Here is a 25,428-nt window from a genome sequence, read left to right on the forward strand (position 1 = left end):
GGACATTCTCATAGAATTTTAGAATACTATTTGCCATTCCTAACTACGTAAATTATTTCTTTGACAAAGTATAAACCAGTTAAATAAATCAATAGAAACCGTGCTACTTTATTAAAATACTGAGTTTTATTTCACATGTATATTTTTGTCTCCCCACCATTTCCATGTCTGACCACCGCTACTACTATGTCCTATCATAACATTCCATACATACTTAAAACCAAGCAAAGGGTGGAGTTCCATCTTTAAAAACTAAACAGGCATTTTGGACAACACATTCTTGGCAATGGAACCTGGACAACATTTATCAAACACGGTAGGGAAAGTTCTCACTCTGCATTATAAAAAGGACAGCCAGATAGCAACTGTTACAGAAATGAAATAAGACGGAAAATTTTTAACAAATTGTTTAAACTATTTTCTTAAAGAGACTTCCTCCACTGCCAGAGATCTTGAATAGCCTGGAAAAAAAAAGAAATGTGGTTAAGGAACCACAACACTTCATAGACATCAATAAATTAAATGTCTTTTTGCATAGTTCAACATCTATTTTTCATTCTACCACCAAATAGGTTAACTCTAGATAAAGAAATGACTCCAAGAAAATGTATACTCAGATGTAATTTAATTCCTAACACTTTAATCAGTCATAAAAATAATGTGAACAATATACTAATATTTAATAGTTTATTTACTTAAGGAAATAAAGACCAGAGACCCATTTGGCCAATGTTACTTCCAACTTCATCTCCCCTGAGATCAGCTTTAGAGTTGGCCAGATTTAGCAAATAAAGTTACATAAACACCAGAAACGTATTCTGAATTGCCTGTGCATGTGTGCCTGTGCATATGTACATTTAGAAAAAACTATCTGCTGAAGCTAGGCATGGTGGCTCACGCCTGTAATCCCTACACTTTGGGAGACTGAGGTGGGCAGATCACTTCAGCTCAGGAATTCGAGACCAACCTTGGCAACATGGTGAAGCCCTGTCTACTAAAAACGCAAAAATTAGCTGGGCATGGTGGTGTGCAACTATAGGAGGCCTAGCTACTCAGGAGGCTGAGGAGGGAGGGTTGCCTGAGCCCAAGAGGCGAGGTTGCAGTGAGCCAAGATCACATTACAGATAGGTGACCAAAGCAAACACAAAAACAAAAAACAGCTGGCCAGACATGGTGGCTCATGCTTGTAATCCCAGCACTTCAGGAGGCCGAGGTGGTGGATCACCTGAAGTCAGGAGTTCAAGACCAGCCTGGCCAACATGGCAAGGTGGTTCTGAAGAAAAATCCAGAAGTTCACCAACAACTAGAAAATGAGATGACAGGATTCTCTCAGCTGTCACTGTTTCACAGCCAATGGGTTCTCAGGTACAAGATAACTGAATGCCAATATTAAATATCATAGAAATCTTTTTTTGTTGAGATGGACTCTGACTCTGCCACCCAGGCTGGAGTGCAGTGGCGCTCACTGCAACCTCTGCCTCCCAGGTTCAAGCGATCCTCCTGCCTCAGCCTCTTGAGTAGGTGGGATTACAGGTACATGCCACCATGCCCAGCTAAATTTATTATTTTTAGTAGAGACGCAGTTTTGCCATGTTGCCTCCCAAAGTGCTGGGATTATAAGCATGAACTACCACGCCCAGCCAAAGATCTTCTTATCATCAGGTTCAAACAAATATACATCGTCATTGCTTGCATCTTGCATCTCTATGTCAAAGATGGGAAGCATTTAGTTTTGATAATCTCTAATAGTAATTCAAGTTATTAAACATTTACTATTTATTGGAGAAATTTCATTCTGACACGAGAACACTTTCAATTCTAGAGCAAGATAATACTTCTGGTAGGCTGGGCAAAGTGGCTCGTGCCTGTAATCCTAGCACTTTGGGAGGCCAAGATGGGAGGACTGCTTGAGGCCAGGACTTCAAGACCAACCTCGGCAAAAATACTTTTAAAAACAGAATACTTCTGGTAGAAGTGCTGGTTCAGTAATTTAATAGCTACAAGCCTTTGTTATAAAGTACAGAAGATCACTGCAACTTAATCATGAAATTATCACTTTCCTTGGCTGTACTTGAAGAAATGCATCTCTTATGCTTAGTTGTTAGTGCATATTGGTTATTTATGTCTGACTTTCCACTATTTTCAATATTAAATAACTTGTTGCATAATGCTTCAAAATAACCTGTTGCATAAAGTTTCAAAATAACTTATGCTTAATCAATGTTTAGTATTCCAAATAAACTACCAAAACTCACACTTTAAACTTTGGGATTCAAATGTAGAGAAAAAACAGAACAGCAACCAAAAGACTGAATCTGATCATCTTAAAGCCCATAACTGCAACTTTAGCAAAGCTAAACTCAAAATTAACCATATCACGGTTTTAGAAACCCGAAAACTAAAAATTAAGGTGCAATTAAATAACTGACCTACTAAATATTATGGCAGAAAAAAGAAGCTAATTGCCAAATTTTCTGAAAAAAGCTGACTACAGGAAACCTAAAAACCATTAAATGCAGCCATCGGTTCTCTACAAGATACCTAACGTCCCTATTTAACCACTTTTACATTTTCCTTACACTTATAAGTCAACTATAAATAAGAGCAAAAATAAATGCATAAACTGTGGTTGACTAAGACTTTCACATGTACTAATTGTAAAATCTAACAGCTAAACTCAAGCTTAAATATCTAGTAATAGCCACAATTTAGTGTCTTGCTTCCAGGTTTCATGTTAGGATGATTTTGGCAAAATATATTTCCCATAAGATCTATGAAAAAAAAAATGGTCTCTACCAACTCCCAAAAAAGCATGAGACCAGACTGCCCCAAGCAGCCAAATGGAGCAACAAGGAAAACCACAGCAATTTCCTTAGCCAACATAGTACCAAAAAAGTAAAACTGAATTCAATAACCAAGAAATACTTTGCCAACTATAGGGAATCTGGGAAAAATATACTAAAGTTATCGTCTCAGACTGCCAACTGTATTCTTCATGTATTTCATTAAATACATGAGTTTTCAGATTATTTCATTTATTATCTGTGGTTAGGAACTTTTTAAAAAGAGCCAATACTTAAAAAGGGTAAAGGCAGAATTATAATAAATCACGAAAAACTTGGACTTCATCATGTCCCCAGAAAATTCAGTTACCTCTTGGTCAGTCATCCGGAAGCAATTCTTCACATAATTGATGAACTTGGCTTCCACTTTGGGAAGAGAACCACCCTATTGAGACAAAAGCATTATTACAGGTAAGTAGAGAAATACACTGAGAGAGATACCTTTAGAAAATTCCTCAATAATCTGCAATGCTACTACATAGAGCAGTTTACTCCTTTTCCCTTCAACTTTCCAAGAACACTCAATGTCTTTTTCAGGGCCAGAAAGCCCTATTGGGCAGCATGGCTAGTATCTCTATTCAAACAGATTTGCCAAAGGGTCAAATCTTCCCAGACGACCTCTCTAGGAACATAAAATATAAGCTACACTTGAGATTCTACAGACAAACATGACATGGCAACTCAATTGCTTATCTGTATTATCTAACAAGCCGGTTTTATCACCCAGAACCAAACACAACCTATAACACCCCTTTGGAGAACCATGTCAAGTGACCCAAACTGTTACTTAAAAAAACAAACAAAACCCCACAAAACACTTGTTGATCACAAACCAGTTCAGAACAATGATCTGGTCATCAGTTAAAGATACATGAAGTTGAATGGGGAAAAAAATTACAGTAATTACATTTCACTAATCACTCTTACCATTTCCTTCAAATTATGGATATAGGCAAGAAACTACAATAGGGGGAGAAATTACAGTAATTACACTTCACTAATCACTCTTACCATTTCCTTCAATTTCCTTCAAATTATGGATATAGGCAAGAAACTACAACAGTGTTGGTGATACCTGTAACTTTTTGTCACCAAAATTTCAAAACATTACTACTGCAAATATCTTGAAATGTTTATTTATCACTACTTTGGAATTACCTTAAAGCACTGAATATATCTGTTTTTACTAAATTTAATACCTTTCCCTTTAAGTATCTTTTATGCATTTTTAAAAGACTGAAAAGGTTTTCAAACTTGGCAGAATCAAGTATAGCGTTAAGAAACTTAACTGCCTCCAATAACCTAGTAAAATAAACCTCAATTTCCATTTCAAAATTATTGTCACATACATTCTTAATTGATTCATTCAAATATTTATTGAGCAGCTAAGGAGATACAAAGGCAATTTAAAACATTGTTAGAGGTGAGGCAAATGCACAAGTAATAGAAAGCAAAGGGCAAGGTTCACTGAATCACAGCAGTCAGAAGAAAGTGCTTTAGGGAACCAAGAGTGAGATTGTTTCCAGCCTGAAGAGGCATGGGTGGCAAATCAGAAAAGGGGATTGAGATTAAAATAGAAGACTTCAGTCTGGATTGTTGATGACACTCAGTATGGACTATATTTGTCTCTCCTTTTCCTTTCTCCCCATCTTTGGGCTTAATTTACATGTAGTGCCCAGGGCTGTTCAATGCGCCTGCAATTAAACCAAGGAGATAGGACCATATTAAAATGGAAGGGAGGGGAATCTAAAATATGTCATTTTAGCATTGTATCCAAGGGACAAAAATCTGATAAGCAGGAAGGCTAAAGGGTTTCCAGTGTGACTAAAACAAGAAATATGTTCCAGTTCTAAAATTTTTTTTCCAGTGGACTTATCACTGTACAAGGAAATCTACTGAAGCCAAAGAAAAATCTATAGAGCACAGGAAAAACATGGGGAAATGAGTTGGCAATTTTTCCTTACCACCCCACATTTGTTCTCAATAATTGCAGTCTAAAAATATTATTCATTGAATTAAAGCTTCTCTCAAATGTGCTTTCAAGGCATTTAAACCATTTATTCCATATCCTACTCAAATCCCCCAGTCAAGCAGACAAGAGACCTAATCGTCTTCCCACATTTCCATTATTTAAGACAAAAGGAAACTAGATTTAAGCCTATTAGTCATTCACAAAATCTAGCTATTACTACACATATTAACTGGTGACAACCTGGTGTAAAGGGCAAACAGAAATGTCTCAATCTGCTGAAAATTACTTCTGACTAGGGTCAATCATGAATATTTAACTATAATACCAAGCAACAGCCCGCGTCTACTTTTCCAGCTGTTTGCAATTTTAATGAAGTCTCATACGCCCTCTGTTGGTTCTCTAGCATATCTTACAACCAGAACGGGTAAAGGGTTCTCACTGATCTATTTTAACATGGAAGGTCAGAATGTTATCTTGTAACCAGTGCACTACGTTCCTTTTATAATGAAAAATAAGGCATATTTAATTTTGCATATGCAAATCACCAGACACGATTATAAATGTTTTATAATTCATTTTATAAAAAATTCACACCACGAACAGGGCAAGTATATTAAACCAAAACAAAAAAACACAAGAAACATTCAAGTCTACGCAAACCAGACACATGCAATTTGAGGGGGGAGACAAAGTTTTTTTTAAGATAACTTTACTCACTTTTTCTATACTTGCTTGCATTTTTGCTTTAATGTCTTCTACAGAACTAGGTCCTTTTGGTGTTTTAGGAGTTTTTTCCTGTTTTTTGAAGGATTCTTGTCCCTGAAAAAGAAATGAACTTCGAAAAGGTCATAAGAATAAATACAACTCCTAATTTAAAACCCATTCTGTCTGGATTTCCTCAAATAGTCTTACAAAACTCCCTTATAAAGCTAATTATACTACTGGAATTATCAATAAATTCACACCATACAATTTTGTTCTTAAAAATCTTTCTTCTAAGGAAGGAGTAAGATTAGCAAGGCATGGTGGTGCATGCCTGTAATCCCAGCTACTCAGGAGGCTAAGGCAGGAGGATTGCTTGAGCCCAGCAGCTGGAGGCTGTAGAGAGCTATGATCATACCACTGTACTCCCAACTGGGCAAGAGTAGGACATCCATCTCTTTAAAAAAAAAAAAAAAAAAAAAAAAAAAAGGAGTAACTTGGGAGTTCGCTTTTTTATGCACAATACTAAGTTCAAAAAATGAAATCAGAAGATCCCTAAGAATAAAGGAAGAAAGTCATTGTAGTCTGATGCCTGGGGCCCACCCCAGACCAATTTCATGACAATCTCCATAAGTAGAGCACAAGTATTGGGTTCTTTTAAAGTTTTTCTCCTTTAAATTCCATTTTCTGCAGGAAGGGTTAGGCCAGAAAGGAGACCATCACACCCTGTCTGGCCCTAAATGTTCTACTTCAATCTAATATGCAGCCAAGGTTGAGAATCTCTACTCTATGCAGGCATACTTTTCAACAAAGATTCCTTACAGGAAACAACTATTGACTTCATAATCATAAAAAATTCAGGACAGTCGTGGGGCTCACGCCTATAATCTCAGCACTCTGGGAGGCCCAGGAGGGAGGATCACCTGCAGTCAGGAGTTCGAGACTAGACTGGCCAACTTATATAGTGAAACCCCACCTCTACTCAAAAATACAAAAATAAGCTGGGCCTGGTGGCGTGCACGTGTAGTCCTAGCTACTTGAGAAGCTGAGGGAGGAGAATCGCTTGAACCCGGGAAGTGAAGGTTGCAGCAAGCCGAGATCACGCAACTCTAACCCAGACTCAGTGACAAAGCAAGGGTCCGTCTCTCTCAAAAAAAAAAATCGATTCCCTTCCCCTGCCACTGGAACCCCAGCAGCACCTTACATTTAGTACCTACAACACACAACAAGCTGATTTTTTTTTTGGAGGCGGAGTCTGACTCTTTCTCCCAAGCTGGAGGGCAGTGGTGCAATCTCACTGCAACCTCCACCTCCTGAGTAGGTGGAGTTACAGGAACATACTACCATGCCTGGCTAATTTTTGTGTTTTTACTAAGGATGGGGTTTCACGATGTTGGCCAGGCTAGTCTCAAACTCCTGACCTCAGGTGATCCCACCGACCTCAGCCTCCCTCCCAAAGTGCTGGGATTACAGGAGTGAGCCACTGCGCCCAGCTGCAGCAAGCTGATTTAAACTTTAAAACAGCAATTACAGGGGTTTTATAAAGGCCTATGAAATTTCAGACACACTAGATTCTTCCACAGTAGAATCTTTTTTCCCCAACTATATCAATGAGACCCATACGTAAATGTAGCCACTTACTTTTGATCTTGGTGTTGATGATGGTTTTGAGTCTTTTCCATTCTGATTTGACTTTTGTGCATTTTTGGCTGGAGTATCTCGTATAGACTGCAATTAGAAATTTATCTTAATCACTGTCCCCGACCCCCCCGAACAAACAAAACTGTCCAAGCCATGTAAGAAAAGCAGCAACCACACAGGCTGGACGCAGTGGCTCACGCCTGTAATCCCAGGACTTTGGGAGGCCGAGGCAGGTGGATCATGAGGTCAGGAGTTCGAGACCTGCCTGGCCAACATGATGAAACTCCATCTCTACTAAAAATGCAAAAATTAGCTCGGTGTGGTGACCTGAGTCTGTAATTCCAGCTACTCAGGAGGCTGAGGCAGGAGAATCGCTTCACCCCGGGAGGCAGAGGTTGCAGTGAGCCAAGATCACGCCACTGTACTCCAGTCTGGGTGACACAGACTCCGTCTCAAAAAAAAAAAAAAAGAAAAAGAAAAAGGAAAAAAAAAGAAAAGAAAAAGCACCAACTACTTGAACAAAAGGTTACACAAGACTAACAAATTGGGTGGAGGGCTACATGGATAAAGAAAACAGGCCATTCCCCACTATAAGTTTTCTGTAGTCCTCCTCAGGACTAATTTTCAGTATGAGATGATCTCCCACACCAGCTTCCCTTAACTACAAAACAAGCAAATAACACTAAAAAATTACCATTTCTATTGTTAGTTTAACAACCTTGTAGCATTGTATCTACTCACTTTCTTCACTGGTGCTTTTTCTTCAGCTTCCTCATCATCAAAATCATCATCATCATCACTACAAATGAAACGTCAAGACATTAAGCACTTTCAAAATTTGGGAGTAGACACAGGAATTGAAAGCAGGACCTTGACGTGATTATTTGTCCACCCGTGTTAATCGAAGCATTCACTGTTCACAACAGCCAAGAGATGAAAGCAACCCAACTGTTAAATGGCTGAATAATGAAAATGTATACGCACACACAATGAAAATCCTCTTGCATGCTACATGACTGAACCTTGAACAAAGTAAAATAAGCCAGCCACAAAAAAACAAACACTGTATGATTCTATTCATTAAGTATCCAAAAGTAGTCAAACTCAAAAGAAATGAAGGTGTAATTGTGATCACTGGGGCTGGGAAATAAAGCTGCTCAATAAGTAGTTTTGCATGAATATACGCTATACCAATATATAATACATGTATATTTAAGTAATGTATAAACTGTACACTCAAATAGAGTGAATTTGTGTTAAAAAAAAAAAATTAAAGACCTAAATAGAAACATTCCATGTTCAGATATTGCCAAGATGGCAACACTCCCCAAATATACACATTAAATACAATCCTGAGAAGACTCCCCAAAGCTGGTTTCTCTGTAGAAATAGATCCTAAAATTTATATACAGACCCAAGAGTCGGCAGTGTCTCACACCTATAATCCTAACACTTTGGGAGGCTGAGGTGGGAGGATCTCATTTGAGTTCGAGACCAGCCTAGGCAACATAATGAGAACTCGCTCTACAAAAAAAAATTGTAATTAGCAGACGTGGTTGTGTGTGCCTGTAGTCCCAGCTACTTGAAAAGCTAAGGCAGAAGGATCTACTTGAGGCAGTAACTGTAACTGTGTAATTCTGCCACTGCGCTCCAGCCTGGGTGACAGAGCAAGACCCTATCTCAAAAAACAAAAACACACACACAAAAAAAAAAAAAAAAAAAAGAAAAAACAAAAACAAAAAAACAAAAACAAAAAAAGACACTTAAGGGACCCAAAGAGGCCAAATGCAATCTTGAAAGGAACAAAGCTAGAGAACTCACACTTGATTTCAAAAAATCAGCTATAAGACCCACGAAGGGGTCAAGGCACCATGGCTCATGCTTGTAATCCCAATACTTTTTAGGAGGCAGAGGCAGCTGGATCACCTGAGGTCAGGAGTTTTGAGACCAGCCTGGCCAACAGGGAGAAACCCAGTCTCTACTAAAAATACAAAAATTAGCCAGGAATGGTGGCGGGCACCTGTATCCCAGCTACTCAGGAAGCTGAAGCAGGAGGACCCAGGAGGTGGAGGTTGCAGTAAGCCAAGATCGCACCATTGTGCTTCCAGCCTGGGCAAGAGTGAGACTCATTAAAAAAAAAAAAAAAAAAAAAAAACTACAAAGGAACAGTGTTGTAACTGTTCTTACCTGTTAAGGATAGACACATACATCAACAAACAGACCAGAAATAAAACCGTGTATTTATAGTTAAGTGACTTTTGTTTTTTGAGATGGAATCTCGCTCTGTCACCAGGCTGGAGTACAGTGGCGCAATCTCCGATCACTGCAACCTCTGCCCCCCAGGTTCAATGAATTCTCCAGCCTCAGCCTCCTGAGTAGGTGGTACTACAGGCACATGCTACCATGCCCAGCTAAAATTTGTATTTTTAGTAGAGAGACAGGGTTTCACCATATTGGCCAAGATAGTCTCTATCTCCTGGTCGTGATCCACCTGCCTGGGACTCTCAAAGTGCCAGGATTACAGGCGTGAGCCACCGTACCGAGCCTTAAGTGACTCTTTTAAAGGTTGCCAAGATCATTCAATGGGGAAAAAAGTTTTTGAACAAATCATTTGGGGAAACTGCTCATCTACATCCAAAGTCTATATTTGGACTCCTCCATTCACAACATACACAGACATTTACTCAAAACGGAACAAAACACTAAATATAACTACAGGACAAAACTCAGAATTAAGGGGGTCAATTTTCACAACTTTGAATTTAGCAATGATTTCTTAGGATTGACACCAAAGGCACAAGCAACAAAAGAAATCAGACATCATAAAAATTAAAAACTTGGTCAAAGGCCACCATCATGAAAGTTAAATGACAATTCACAGAATGGTGGAAAATAATCTGCAAATCATGCGTCTGATAAGGTACTTGTTTGCAGAATATATAAAGAATTCTTACTTGCAGTGGCTCAACGCCTGTAATCCCAGCACTTGTGGGAGGCCGAGGCAGGCCTGAAGTCAGGAGTTCAAGACCAGCCTGCCCAACATGGTGAAACCCAGTCTCTATTAAAAATACAGAAAATCAGCCGGGCATGGAAGGAGTCGGGATGCCTATAATCCTTGGGAGAAGCAGGGGAACTGCTTGAACAAGGGAGGAGGAGGTTGCAGTGAGCGAGAGCCAAGATCACATCATTGCACTCAAGCCTGGGCAACAGAAAGAGACTTGTCTAAAAAAAAGAATTCTTGCCAGGGCACAGTGGCTCACAGCTGTAATCCCAGCAGTTTGGGAGGCAGAGGGAGGTGGATCACTGAAAACAGGCATTTAAGGACAGCCTGGCCAACATGGCGAAACCCCTTCTCTTACTAAAAATACAAAAATCATAGGAAAAAAAATTCTTACAGCTCAGTGATGACAAAGAGAAGTAACTGGATTTTTTAAATGGGTAAAGACATTTCTCCAAAGATATATAGCCAATGAATACATGAAAAGACGCTCTAGTAAAGACCAATAATAGTCTACAGGGAAATGCAATCAAACCCACAACTAGCACTTCATACCACCACGATTAGAGTCAAATAATGGCAAGTGAGGGTGTAGTGAAATCAGAAGCCCCATACACTGCTAGTGGAAATACAATGGGTCAGCCACTCTGCTTTAGGTGTACACCCAAAAAAAAATGACATGTCCACAAGCGTTCATGGCAGTCAACAAGTAGAAGCAACCCAAATGCTCACCAACTGATGCATAACCAAATAACATACCCATACAATGTATTCAACCACAAAAATAAATGGAGTACTGATAATGCTTTCACATGGATGAAACTTGAAAACACTGTGCTAGGAAAACAGTCACAGAAGTCCATGCAAAATACGAGGGACAAGAAACCTACAAAGTTCACTTGTGGCTGACTACAGCTGAGGAGCATGAGGGGTAATACCTACAGAGGACGATTTCTCATTGAGGTGATGAAATGTTCTAAAATTGATTGTGGTGATGACTACACAACTAAGCACACTAAAACCACTGAACTGTACACTACTTTTTTCTTTTTTGAGTTTTACTCTTACTGCCCAATCTGGAGTGCAATGGTGTGATCTCGGCTCACTGCAACCTCCGCCTCCCGGATTCAAGCAATTCTTCTGCCTCACCCTCGGTAGTAGCTGGGATCGCAGGCAATGACCATCACACCCAGCTATCTTTTGTATGTTAGTAGTGACGGGGTTTCACCATATTGGCCAGGCTGGTCTTTAACTCCTGACCTCAGGTGATCCGCCCCCGCCTTGACCTCCTAAAGTGCTGGGATTACAGGCATGAAATGTACACGTTAAATAGGTAAATAATGGAAGGGAGTAATCAAATCGAGTCATTGGAGAGCAAGTCAGGCAGAAGTCTATATCAGTAAATACTAAGTGGTTCACGTTTAATTCAAAAAAACTGAACATACTGGTCTCTAAATCCCAATATGGCAACTTCATGTAAGAAACACCTATGTTTCCAATACCGAAGAAATAATTTCCGTATTTAGAAAAAGTATCGTAACTTTAAAAAGCTGCCACGAATAGCCCTTCAAGTGCTTTTTAACAGTGATTTTGTCATTACAAGTTTCTGGCATTAGAACCCAATCCCTGCAGGTGCCTCCCCTGTGCCAGAAACAAGATGAGAATGCTTTTCTTAAACGTTTTTTCTTATTCGTTAAAACAAGTCTACTAAACTACTATCAAAACAGCTATCAAAACTACTATCAAAACAGCTTTATTGGCAGGGCGTGGTGGCTCACACCTGTCATCTCAGCCCTCTGGGAGGCTGGGGTGGGCAGATCACCTGAGGTCAGGAGTTCAAGACTAGCCTGACCAACATGGTGAAACACCATCTCTACTAAAAATACAAAAAATTAGTTTGGCCACACTGGCATACGCTGTAATGCCAGCTACTTGGGAGGCTGAGGCAGGAGAATCACTTGAACCCAGGAGGCAGAAGTTACATTCCAGCCTGGCCAACAATGCACTTCAGGTGGGGCGACAGAGATTGTCTCGAAAGAAAAAAAAAAAAAAGAAAAAAGAAAAAATCCAGCTTTACTTATTAAGAAATTCCACAAATTAAAAAAGACATTTAAGGGTCACATATTATCAAGATATTACATACATTTACATATAGGATACATCAGCACTATGCACATTATATAGCTTTTCTTGCTTAAATCAAGAGTCAACTAAGCCCACACTATATATACCCTTTCCATCCTCAAAACGGGACCACTGATTTCCCCTTTTATCTGTGTTCAAAGGGTTAGATTTCTAAGTAACTATAACAAACCTTCCTGCACCTCTTTGCATTTTCATTGCCATCTAGCTATATGCTGGGCCCTTGCCATCTCACCACTTAGGTTTCTATTAAGACTTGTTTCCCTCAAAGCATCCTTTACCACTATGCCTAGACCTTAGTATGCTTTCTTCAACTTATATGAAAACTTGCAGCGGGGAATGGTGGCTCACGCCTGTAATCCCAGCACTTTGGGAGGCCCAGGCAGGCAGATCACCTGAGGTCAGGAGTCCGAGACCAGATTGGCCAACATGGTGAAACCCCATCTTTACCAAAAACACAAAAACTAGGCGGGCATGGTGGCAGGCACCTGTAATCCCAGCTACTCGGGAGGCCGAGGCAGAAGAATTGCTTGAACCCAGGTGGTGAAGGTTGCAGTAAGCAGAGATCACGCCATTGCACTCCAGCCTGGGAGACAAGAGCGAGACTTTTTAAAAAAAAAAAGGGGGGGGGGGGGGTACTGATTTGGACCTTGATTATTATCTACACACTTCTCATTCCTATCAACACCAAGACAAAGAAAAATTATTACATTGTGGTTACATCATGAATTTACATCCATTTTTTTGAGATGGGAGTCTCCCTCTGTTGCCCAGGATGGAATGCAGTGGCATGTTCTTGGCTTGCTGCAACCTCCACCTTCCAGGTTCAAGCAATTCTTCTGACTCAGGCTCCCAAGTAACTGGGACCAACAGGCAGGCACCACCACACCCAGCTGATTTTTGTATTTTTAGTAGATGCCGGGTTTCACCATGTTGGCCAGGCTGGTCTTGAAGTCCTGAGCTCAAGTGATCCACCCACCTCAGCCTCCCAAAGTGCTGGGATTACAGGCATGAGCCACCACGCCTAGCCTAACTATATCCATTTTTAAAAAAGGAAATCTTCCAAAACCCCAACAGGATCAAGACCACCATCAGGTCCTACTCCAAAGCCTTTCTGGAAGTGATTGCTTGTCCCCGAGCCTTGGTGAATGTTATTAAATACTTATTTTATAAACTTGTGCAAAGGTAACTCAAAATCGGACTAAACCAATCCAAATCATATCATCTCTATTTCTCATTTGTGTTTTTAGCCTGTTTCCCATTCCTCTCTTGGGATGTATTTCCATTCTTACTAATGAGAAATATTCTTAAAAGTGATTAACAAACTGGGCTTGGTTATGCACCTGCTTCGTAGGCTAAGACGGGAGGACCGCTTGTGCCCAGGAATTCAACTCCAGTCTGAGTAGCATGGTAAAACACCATCTCAAGAAAAAGTGGCCGGGCACAGTGGCTCATGTCTGTAATCCCAGCACTTTGGGAGGATGAGGTGACCGGATTACCTGAGGTCAGGAGTTTGAGACTAGCCTGGCCAACATGGCAAAACTCCGTCTTCTATGAAAAATATAAAAATCTGACTGGGTGGACTGGCTCACGTCTGCAATCCCAGCACTTTGTGAGGCCGAGGCAGGGAGATCATGAGGTCAGGAGTTCAAGACCAGCCTGACCAACATACTGAAACCCTGTCTCTACTAAATACAAAAATTAGCAGGGCATGGTGGCCCGCCTGTAGTCCCAGCTACTCGGAAGGCTAAGGCAGGACAATCACTTGAACTCAGGAGGCAGAGGTTGCGGTGAGCCGAGATGGCGCCACTGCACTCCAGCCTGGGCAACAGTAGGGAGACTTCATCTCAAAAAAAAAAAAAAAAAGAAGAAAAACAGTGACAAATACTGCCTTAAGTTTGACTTCATTTATGGAAGTCTGACATGCAAGTACTTTGAGTTTTTATTTTTCTTTTGAGATTGGGTCTTGCTGTGTTGACCAGGCTGGCCTCAAACTCCTGGCCTTAAGAGATCCTCCCATCTCGGCTGGGTATTGGGATTACAGGCGTGAACCACTGAGCCTGGTCAAATTTGAACTTTTAAGCTTTCAGCTCTTTCAGCCTTTTTCCTGTTTCCTGCCTTCATCATCAATGCTCAAAGATTTTGAAGAACCACCAGTTTAAAACCTAAACTCCCAATTTGATCATTCATGCATGTTCTCTATTAGAGTGCATGTTCTTATATTTTATTTAATGTGTTTTCAATAAATGCACATGGACCAATCTCAGAACTGAAGGACAAAGCTGAGAGCCAAGTATTTAATGTATTACTGATACTGGCACACATAAGACCAATTATAAACAGTACTTTACACCAGTGTGTGTGTAACTGTTTATACCAACAGTTTGATCTAGTTTAATATAAACATATCAAATCTTGTTTCCAATCATGTATTAAATCCCAAGAAAAATCTTAATATCCCTTTTAGGATCTTATTTTTGTCCATTAAGTATCTACATAAAACCACAAGCCAAAATCCTTTTGGGGAATAACAAACCTTCAATAACAATTTGTAAAATGAATACAGAGCTATTAGTCAGATTTTCTTTCAACCCAATCTAATTAACTTCACCATAATACATACCAGGCTTGATGGGTATAATATCCACTAAATCTTTAAAACAAAGGGACATAATCAAACTTCGCAAATGCTATAGTCCACCCTTCTGAAGAGTCACAAGTCACAGCACAGTAAAGGCTCATAACCCAATATCCTTTCAATTCAGCTCATTTAACTTAAACTGACAACAGATGACCACTTGCCCTTTTATTATAAACTATTACACAGGATGGCTTTTTGTAAATGACCTTTACAAAATCCTCATGCATATAACGATGGCAAATTCCTTTTTTGGTAAGATTTCAGAAGTGCATCAAGTTTCTAAGATCATACTTACTCTTCATCATCATCATCTTCATCATCATCATCATCATCTTCATCAGCAGCAAGTTTTACTTTTTTCTTTTAAAAGAAAAGGTACATACTCATGAACAAGAGCTGTTCTATCACCAAACTAAAATCTGTAATACAAAACCTATAATAAAATTGCCATCTCTACCTGTGGAACCTTGCTACCACCTCCAGGGGCAGACCGCTTTCCAGATATACTTAAGAGTTTCACGTCCTCCTCCTCTTCATCTTCTGACTCTGCATCTTCCTCCACAGCTAAAATACAATTTATTAGACATTATAAAACTCAAGCGGCAATCAGAAAAAAAAGAACACTGATAGCATACAGTAAATATTCTAAAAACTGAGATTTCTATTCTATTTAAAAAAAAAAAAGCAAATGGGAAAAGGAACTTTTTAACAAAGGTATTTTGAGGCCTAACGTTCACTGCGAGGTTTTAAATGCCAGAAGCCTGGGCAGGGTGGCTCATGCCTGTAATCTCACTTTGGGGAGGCCAAGGCGGACCACTTGAGCCAAGAGACCTATCTAGGCAACACAGTGAGATCCCATCTGCACATATACAAAAAAAATTAGCCAGGCGTGGTGGAGTGTGCCTGCAGTTCTAGCTACTCCAGAGGCTGATGTGAACCCAGTAGTTCGAGGCTGTAACAAGCTATGATCACTGCACTCCAGCCTCATTAGAATGAGACTGTCTTTATTAAAAAAAAAAAAAAATTTAGGTCAGGCACAGTGGCTGATGCATGTAGTACTAGCACTTTGAGAGGCCAGGGCGTGCAGAACACTTTAAGGCCAGGAGTTCAAGATCAGGCTGGCCAACATCACAAAACCCCTTCTCTACTAAAACTATAAAACACAACTAGGCTTGGTGGCACACGCCTGTGGTCCCAGCTACTGGGGAGGCTGAGACAGAAGGATCGCTTGAATCCCAGAGTGAGAGGTTCCAGTGAGCCAAGATCGTGCCACTGTACTCTACCCTGGGTGACAGAGCAATATTTTGTCCCCCCGCCCCAAAAATTAATTTGTCCTCTCCAATTATAAATTTCTAGACTCACACTGGAATCTATTTTGAAGACAGCAGTACTATACCCATGCTTTAAGTCCAAACTGGGAACCAAGCAACTGCATTAAAGAGAATAAACTAAGTAGTATAATATATAAAAATAACATACCTACTAAGTGCTGTCCACTAATATGCACTGGCCCTGAACCACACTTCAACCTTAAGACCACTGGTGGTGTTATTTCAAAGCCCCCAAGGGAAACCTAGAAGGAAGAAATTTTTAATCACTAAACATATGAAGAAAATGTACAATAAACATTACAAGCAAACACATAAACCAAATCAACAAACCCGTGAACCTGTTTTTCCACATCTGATAAACTAGCAGCAGAAACCCCCATGTTCAAGAGCTGACCACTGAACTCCAGTGACAGAAGACAAAGAACCACTTTCTATCCCCTTGGCACAACGAAATGACACCAAACCTACCTTAAAACAGAATTAAACCTTGACACAACATCCAAAGTATATAAGTGCCCTTACCGTTGGCTGTACAGACATTTTCAAAGTTGCCAGTGTTACTTTAATCGGACTGCCTTCATAATTCATTGCCTCTGCTTCAACAATGTGCAATTCATCCTTTGCACCAGCCCCTAAACTGACCTGTGAACAAAAAAAAATACTACTTCAACTTTGAGTTCCACCTATTTTACAGCCCCCCCCCCACTAAATGTTATATGCAGCCATGTGTCACTTAACCACAGGGCTAAGTTTTGAGAAATGTGTTGTTAGACAATTTCATCTTTGTACAATCATAAGAATGTGCTTATACTAACAAACCTAGATGGTAGCGCCTACTACACGCACCTAGGCTACAAACCTGTACAGTATGTTACTGTACTGAATACTGTAAGCAACTGAAATACAATAGTAAGTATTTGTGCATCTAAGCATAGGAAAGGGCCGGGCATGGTGGCTCATGCCTGTAATCCCAGCACTCAGGGAGGCTGAGGCGGGCAGATCATGAGGTCAGGAGTTTGATGAGACCAGCCTGGACGACATGGTAAAATTCCGTCTCTACTAAAAATACAAAAATTAGCCAGGCATGGTGGCACATGCCTGTAATCCCAGCTACTTGGGAGGCTGAGGCAGGAAATCACTTGAACACGGAAATCAAGAGGTTGCACTGAGCTAAGATTATGCCACTGCACTCCAGCCTGGGTGACAGAGGAAGACTGCCTCCAAAGGAAAAACAAAAACAAAAACAGGAAAGGTACATTAAAAATAGGGTATGATAATCTTATGTGACCACCGTTGTATGATCCATCTGTTGACCCAACAGTTGCAATGAGGCACATGACTATGATTTTTTAAAAAAACAAGTATAAACCTCTCACTGTTACCTTGGAAAACAAATCTGTGCAATGTTGTCCTCAGGTTTTGTGATCTTGGCAAATCAATTTCTCATATTCAGAAAATTTAAGAAATGCATAAATATGCATACACACAATATAGATCACCTAACTTATTTATTGAGCAACTTCTAAGTTGAGACAAGAGCTAGTCTCTGGTAGACATGTAAGATTATCGATGCCTTTTACAAGGGCTTTATAATCCAACTGAAGAAAATAAGGCAAGTTTAACAATGTGACTGGATTTTACATGGTTACCAAATGAGCATAGATGCCAAGTTCTTCATCAAAGATGTACAGACAGTGAGGTACACACAATACCCAGGTGTAAGAAATAGTATTTTACAAGCAGTCAGCAAAGGAAAAGTCTCAAGCCACATGAAAAGAAACTAAAAGGCTGAAATCAAGTAGGGTTAAGTAGTTTATTTTGAAAGTTTAAGTACCGTTCTTAAAGATAACTGGTGCTCATTTTCATCATTATCCACCTTAAAGTGATAATCTTTGTCGGCCTTTAGTTCACAACCTGTAAATGAAGAAAAAAGCAACTCTAACAAGGAGAAAAATAACACTGAAACTTAAGTGTGGGTAACCAAAAAGGTCAGGTCTAACTTTTGAACTAGTTTTTCACAATTTTAGCTACCAGAAGGCAAAGCAGAATGATCAATTCCTAGATTCTTGAACAGAAACCTCTACAAACAAGTAACACCCATAGAAGACTACAATTCCATTTTCTCATCATACCACATTTCATCTCTAACTACGCTGATAGGCACTGTTATTCTGCATACAGAAACAAGCTCAACGGTTTAGTAAATCTGAACCTAAAACAATTACCTGAAACCAAATGTAATGTCCAATGTTAAGTTTCCCACTATTTAAAACAGCTGATTTACCCACCTAAATTCCCAAATGGAAAGTTCGAAATGAGAACGGTTACAAACATGAATAGCTTACTATTACAAAAGAAAAACGACAAAGGTAAAAGAACCAAAGCTTGCTACAGGGGTCAACACTCTACTCTTTAAAGCAACAGAAAGTGACATACGCCTGTAACTATATTCAGAAACTATGTTTAAGACAAGGAGGATTGTTTCCAACAGTTATCAAAAAGTAGTGATACAAACTTATCAAAATTCTCAGTTATCCAAAATAGCTAGGAATTAAAGCCTTAAAGTTTTAAATACATGTATCTACTCCCACTCTATGTATGGGCAAAATTCTTTGAAATACTGTCAGAATAAAAATTTTAAATAATTCCATTTAACTACCATCTAACCGTTACCAATACATATACATGCTTCAATGTGAAGAGGTTTAATTAACAAATCTCAGCACGGATAATGAACAAGATAAAATTCACGGTAGGATTCGCACTTACTTCAAAGTCTGAATAGCACAAAGATTAGGCTTCTGCAATTAAACCTACTGACATTAAAAACGCAAGTGGGACTCTCCTTTTTGGGGCAGGGCTACCGCAAGTCGAGGAGGGTGGTGTTCCCAAAATTCTGCGAATAGTTTTAGGTCTTGATCTGACTCAAACCGAACACTCTACGTGTTTCTTGTATTTAAATAAGCGGTTTGGTCAATGCCGCACAAATGTCGGCATGCGAGGACGTCCCCCTAAAACGAAGCCTCATTAATATTCACGAAGCAGCAGCTATGAGTCAAGGGTCTTGGTTTAGTTTTAGCCTCTTTGCCTATAAGTACAACCTTCGTTAAGTGAGTTTATCTCTGGGCACCAGTGCCCTCATCTGCAAAGTGGGGCTAGCTCCACCTACTGCAGTGAGACAGGAAAGGGGCTCAAAAAAAAAAAAAAAAAGAGCTGCCATCACAGTAGATGCTGTAAGCACTGAACAAAGACCTCCAGAATCCTAGTGTTACCAGCCTCTTAACATTTCCCACTTCAACTGAGCCACAGCATCCCTTGATCTGGAGTAGCAACATGCTGGTGAGCCCCGGATGTAGCGCCCACACCCCCCTCCCTCCCCCAACCACGTGGCAACCACGTGCTCCCAGCGGTTGCGGCCTCCTCACGCCGCGCCGCGTCTCCCCTCCCCCAGTAACTGGCCGAAGCACGCGAGTGAAGTCTGGGTCCGGCAGCTCCAGACTCTGAGGTCAGAACAACGCCAGGCCGTGCATTTAGCCTCTCCAACAAGCAGGCCCATGCTTCCCGGTAAATCCAGCCTCCGGGACCACCAACCCGGGGCCTGGGATCAGAAGCCTACGAACAAACTCCGTTAAAAAATAAACCACGCCTGGAGCGCCGCGGCGTATCCCCGGCAACGGCCGAACTTCCAGGCGGCCAGTTCCGCTATACCTCAGGCCCTGGGCCTCGGACTGCTCACGCTCCAGGCGCTTCAGGCCGCTCGTCTCCTCCCCCTTTACGCCTCCGGCTCCCCGCGCGGCTCCAATCCCTCCAGGTCCAGGATTCGGGCAGCTCTTCCCACCCGCTCAGGCCTCCAGCCGGTCTGGCGGTCTCCACCAGACCCTGCTGCAGCCGGATTCCCTCCCCTCACCCCCACCTTCACCGCCACCAGGCCCCGCTCGGCCTCGCTCCAGCTCCCCCCTGCAGTTACCGAAAAGATAGTTCTGGGGCCTCAGGGGGCTCATGTCCATGTCCATCGAATCTTCCATCAGGTGGCGGCACGCACTTAGGTGGGAGAGAAGGCGGACGGAGATACACGAACGCTGCTCTAAAGAACAGCCACGCAGGACGGACTCACACCAGGGAAAGGACGCAGGCTCCCCGCGCTTATATATAGCCCCTGAAGATCTCGCGAGCACTTCTCAAGTCCCGCCTCCGCGCGCGTGCTCCGGAGCCTTCCCACCCCCGTACCGTAGCCCTCCTGCGCAAGCGCTCTTCAACCACACTCCTTTCTACCTCGCCCCCCACCTCCTTCCAGGTACTCCGCGGGCTCCCACCGAGCACGCGCACTCGTACACTGGCCCCACCCCTCCGCCACTGTCGCCTGTGCGCACGCGTGCTTTCCAGTCGTAACGCGCGCTCCCCACCTCCAACACTTCCACGTCCTCTCCCGCTCAAGCGCGCCGGCCTCCCGCCAAGAGTCTGCGTAGCCCACCCTGCAAAATGGCGTCGGCAGCTCTTAGCTGTGTTAGATATGGCGGGTTAGCTGGCTGGGAAAGAGCCGGAGAGCACCTCGATTGACTTTCCCCATACCCTAGTGCTTTGCAAGCCTCCAAACAGGCGTAATCATTTCAGGATTTTTTTACTTGCCTGAAGGCTTGGGATCGCAGTTAATCGTTACCCCAAAGTTCAGGTGCCGGAGAGAGTGAATTGCGGCTTATTCTTTGTTAGGAAGGAAAGATGTAGCTACCGGCCAGGCTGTGTTTTTACAGCTCTGCCCTTCCTGAGAAAACATCTCCAAAGTCCTCATCTTTATGTAACTTGGGGGCCTAAAGGGGACTGAATCAGTCTCCAAATGAGCAAGGACATCGCCCTAAGAGAGCTCGGAGGGTGGGCGGACTCTTGACTTCTTGCCGCTCTTAATCTTTAGCATTCCTCCTGAAAGAAAGCGGGTGACTTATAAGAACTACAGAAGCCTTACTCGAATATTTGGTAGCGAGCATGGGAATTAACATTTTAAGCTACACCTTGACAAACTCCGAGGTACCCCAGCAGCCCCGGGCATTGGGGCGTTCTGAAGACCCGTAATCTTTTTTTTAGCCTCAACATATCAAACAAATTTAAGAAGTGAGGAATACAAATGATAGCCTCAGAAAGGAAGACCCCCCCCACCCCAAGGCATTATTTCTTACAAGAAAATTATAGAGACAATTTCAGCATCCATCAAAAGAGGAATGAACAGTTAAATTATAACATATCCATAATATGCGTTAATTGTGGACACATACTAACGCATAATATGGATATGTTATAATTTAACTCTTCCTTTCTGAGAGCGCCTTTGTCACATAAAGCTTTGAGTCACTAAATTTGTTATGGTTTTTTTTCTTTTTTTTTTTTGTGGAGACGGAGTCTCACAGTGTTGAGTGTTGTCCAGGCTGGAGTGCAGTGGCGTGATCTCGGTTCAATGCAACCTCCGCCTCCTGGGCTCAAACAATTCTGCCTCAGCCTCCCGAGTAGCCAGGACTACAGGTGCATGCTACCACGCCCGGCTAATTTTTGTGTTTTAGTAGAGATGGGGTTTCACTGTGTTCGCCAGGCTGGGCTCAAACTCCTGACCTCGGGTGATTCACCTGTCTCGGCCTCCCAAAGTGCTGGAATTACAGGCATGAACCACCGTGCCTGGCCTTTTTTTTTAAGTAGACACTAGGCTTCACCATGTTGGCCAGGCTGGTCTTGAACTTCTGACCTCAGGTGATCCTCCCACCTCTGCCTCCCAAAGTGTTAGGATTACAGGTGGGAGCCACCACGGCCAGCCAAGAATTATTTTAAATTCTAATTTGTACTATAATGTCTTAGAATGCCTTAGTAAATATTTTTGTATATATATTATTATTAATGTCTGAAAGTAGTTGTGTAGAGTATTCTAAGAAATGGATTTGCACAGTAAGTAGAGCAGGCACTTACAAATATATATACAGTACATATAAATGCTTCTTTTCTTTTCTTTTTTTGGTTGCTTGTTTGTTTGGGTTTTTTAGAGACAGGCTCTCACTCTGTCACCCAGGCTAGAGAGCAGTGGTGTGAACATGACTCACAGCAACCTTGACTTTCCAGGCTTAAGAGATCCTCCCACCTACCTCAGCCTCTTCAGCAGCTGGAACTACAGGCATGTGCTACCACACTCAGCTAATTTTTTCTATTTTTTGTAGAAACAGGGTCTCACTATGTTGTCCAGGCTGGTCTCCAACTCCAGCCCCTCCTGCCTCAGCCTCCCAAAGTGCTGGGATTACAGGCGTGAGCCACCGCATTTATGGTTACGTTTAAAAATTGTTACCTGTTAAAGATCCATACTGAAGTATTTGTAGGTGAAATTATGTATCTGGGATATTTTGTTTTATTATTTATTTATTTATTTATGTATTTTGAGACAGGGCCTCACTCTGTCGCCCAAGCTGGAGTGCAGTGGCTCGATCTTGGCTCACTGCAACCTCCACTTTCCAGGTTCAAGCAATTCTCATACCTCAGACTCCTGAGTAGCTAGGACTACAGGTGCACACCACCACGCCAGGCTAATTTTTGGATTTTTAGTAGAGACGGGGTTTTGCCATGTTGGCCAGGCTTTATTTTATTTTTGTTTATTTGTTTGTTTGAGACGAAATCTCACTCTGTCATCCAGGCTGGAGTACAATGGCAGAATCTTGGCTTACTGCAACCTCCCCTTCCCGGGTTCAAGCAGTTCTCCTGCCTCAGCCTCCCAAGTAGCAGGGATTACAGGCACCTACCACCATGCCCAGCTAATTTTTGTATTTTTAGTAGAGACAGGGTTTCACCACGTTGGTCAGGCTAGTCTCAAACTCCTGCCCTCAGGTGATCCGCCCGCCTCAGCCTCCCAAAGTGCTGGAATTACAGGTGTGAGTCACCACACCCAGCCACTATTTTATTTTATTTTTTAATGTTTAATTTATGTATTTATTTATTTTGAGACCAAGTCTCGCTCTGTCATCCAGGCTGGAGTGCAGTGGCATGATCTTGGCTCACTGTGACCTTTGCTTCCTGGGTTCAAGTGATTCTCCTGCCTCAGCCTCCCAACTAGCTGGGATTACAGGCACCTCCTACCACGCCTAGCTAATTTTTGTATTTTTAGTAGAGTCAGGGTTCCACCATGTTGGCCAGGATGGACTTGAACTCCTGACCTGAAGTGATCCACCCGCCTCAGCCTCTCAAAGTGCTGTGCTTACATGCATGAACCATGGCGCCTGGCCTTATCTGAGACTTAAAAAAAAAAAAAAAAAAAAAAAAAAAAAAAAAAAAAATCCAGCAAAAGGGGAGGAGAAAGGGGAGTGGAAAGGTATGTATGAAATAAAATTGACTACGTGATAATAATTGTTAAAGCTGGGTGGTGGGCATATGCTTGTTCATCATAGGATTCTTTCTATTTTTGTTCTTGTTTGAACATTTCCATCATAAAATGTGTTAAAAAATGAAGGTTAAAATAAAACTTGTATTTAAGAAATGGTATATCAGTTTATCCTATGGAATACTGTGCAACTTCTAAAAAGAATACAGTGGTCCCCTATACATTATGTCCTGGAAAGATAGCTACACCACATGAAGGGAAAAAGCAAAGTTGGAGAACTATATATATATATATATATAATACAACCCTATTTATGTAAATGGTGAATGCCAGGTGCGGTGGCTCACGCCTGTAATCCCAGCACTTTGGGAGGCTGAGGCAGGAGGGGCTGGAGTTGGAGACCAGCCTGGACAACATAGTGAGACCCTGTTTCTACAAAAAATAGAAAAAATTAGCTGAGTGTGGTAGCACATGCCTGTAGTTCCAGCTGCTGAAGAGGCTGAGGTAGGTGGGAGGATCTCTTAAGCCTGGAAAGTCAAGGTTGCTGTGAGTCATGTTCACACCACTGCTCTCTAGCCTGGGTGACAGAGTGAGAGCCTGTCTCTAAAAAACCCAAACAAACAAGCAACCAAAAAAAGAAAAGAAAAGAAGCATTTATATGTACTGTATATATATTTGTAAGTGCCTTCTCTACTTACTGTGCAAATCCATTTCTTAGAATACTCTACACAACTACTTTCAGACATTAATAATAATATATATACAAAAATATTTACTAAGGCATTCTCTCCCTAATTGGAAGGCTGAGGCAGGAAAATCACTTGAACCCAGGAGATGGAAGTTGCAGTGAGCTGAGATTTAGCCACTGCACTCCAGCTCGGGTGACAGAGTGAGACTCCATCTCTCTCTCTCTCTCTCTCTCTCTCTCTATATATATATATTTCTAATATTATGAATTATCCAATTCAAATACCCCTAACTGTGTCTTACAGTTGATTTGCTTGAATAAGGATCCAAACAAGGTCTACATATTACCCTGAGTCATGTTGTCATTTAACATGTTCCTGGCCGGGTGTGGTGACTCACGCCTGTAATCCAAGCACTTTGGGAGGCCGAGGCGAGCGGATCACCTGAGGTCGGGAGTTCAAGACCAACATGGAGAAACACTGTCTCTACTAAAAATGCATAATTAGCCAGGTGTGGTGGCATGCCTGTAATCCCACCTACTCAGAAGGCTGAGGCAGGAGAATTGCTTGAACCCGGGAGGCGGAGGTTGCGGTGAGCCAAGATGGCGCCATTGCACTCTTGCCTGGGCAACAAAAGTGAAACTCCGTCTCAAAAAAAAAAAAAAAAAAGTTCCTTTGTCTTCTGTATTTTCTGTAAATTAGTAGATCAAGAGATACACTGTTGGCCAGGCACAGTGGCTCACACCTAGGAGGGCAGATCACCTGAGGTCAGGAGTTAGAGACAAGGCTGGCCAACATGGTGAAACCCCGTCTCTACTAAAAATACAGCTGTGCGTGGTGGCTCATTCCTGTAATCCCAGCACTTTGGGAGGCCAAGGTGGGTGGATCCCCTGAAGTCAGGAGTTCGAGACCAGCCTGGCCAACAAGGCAAAACCCTGTCTCTACTGAAAATACAAAAATTAGGCGAGCGTGGTGGTGGGAGCCTGTAATCCCAGCTACTTAGGAGGCTGAGGTAGGAAAATCGCTTGAACCTGGAAGGCAGAGGTTGCAGTGAGCAGAGATCGTACCACTGCACTCCAGCCTGAGCAACAGAATGAGACTGTCTCAAACAAAAAAAAAAAAAACAAAAAAAAAGC

At 41.7% G+C, this 25,428-nt stretch overlaps 1 protein-coding gene across 2 annotated transcripts; it reads right to left on the minus strand.

The window, feature by feature from the left end:
* Nucleotides 1-104: 104 nt before the first annotated feature.
* Nucleotides 105-20,597, minus strand: NPM1 (nucleophosmin 1). Of its 2 annotated transcripts, XM_010373305.2 has the most exons (11): nucleotides 20,238-20,597; nucleotides 18,105-18,184; nucleotides 16,793-16,912; nucleotides 16,419-16,512; nucleotides 15,397-15,503; nucleotides 15,235-15,299; nucleotides 7,900-7,957; nucleotides 7,159-7,245; nucleotides 5,533-5,634; nucleotides 3,154-3,228; nucleotides 105-461 (listed from the first exon to the last, which is right to left on the minus strand). In XM_010373305.2, the coding sequence occupies exons 1-11, from the start codon at nucleotides 20,293-20,295 to the stop codon at nucleotides 423-425; spliced, it is 885 nt and encodes a 294-aa protein (XP_010371607.1). In that variant the 5' UTR covers nucleotides 20,296-20,597; the 3' UTR covers nucleotides 105-422. The 2 variants fall into 2 exon arrangements, with proteins under 2 accessions (XP_010371607.1, XP_010371608.1); XM_010373306.2 differs by lacking the exons at nucleotides 105-461; nucleotides 3,154-3,228 and adding an exon at nucleotides 4,197-4,537.
* Between the last annotated feature and the right edge of the window lie 4,831 nt (nucleotides 20,598-25,428).

The sequence above is a fragment of the Rhinopithecus roxellana genome, chromosome 3 (genome assembly GCF_007565055.1).
Source record: "Rhinopithecus roxellana isolate Shanxi Qingling chromosome 3, ASM756505v1, whole genome shotgun sequence".
Lineage (NCBI taxonomy): Eukaryota > Metazoa > Chordata > Mammalia > Primates > Cercopithecidae > Rhinopithecus > Rhinopithecus roxellana.

What these genes read in the sequence shown, in the direction of transcription:
- NPM1 (XM_010373305.2), bottom strand. Translation starts at nt 20,295, where the DNA reads ATGGAAGATTCGATGGACATGGACATGAGCCCCCTGAGGCCCCAGAAC. An exon ending in AAAAAGCACCAGTGAAGAAA is followed by an intron (nt 7,246 to 7,899) that starts GTGAGTAGATAC and finishes TTCTAATTGCAG; the next exon opens with TCTATACGAGATACTCCAGC. An exon ending in CATCAACACCAAGATCAAAA is followed by an intron (nt 5,635 to 7,158) that starts GTAAGTGGCTAC and finishes TTTCTTTTTCAG; the next exon opens with GGACAAGAATCCTTCAAAAA.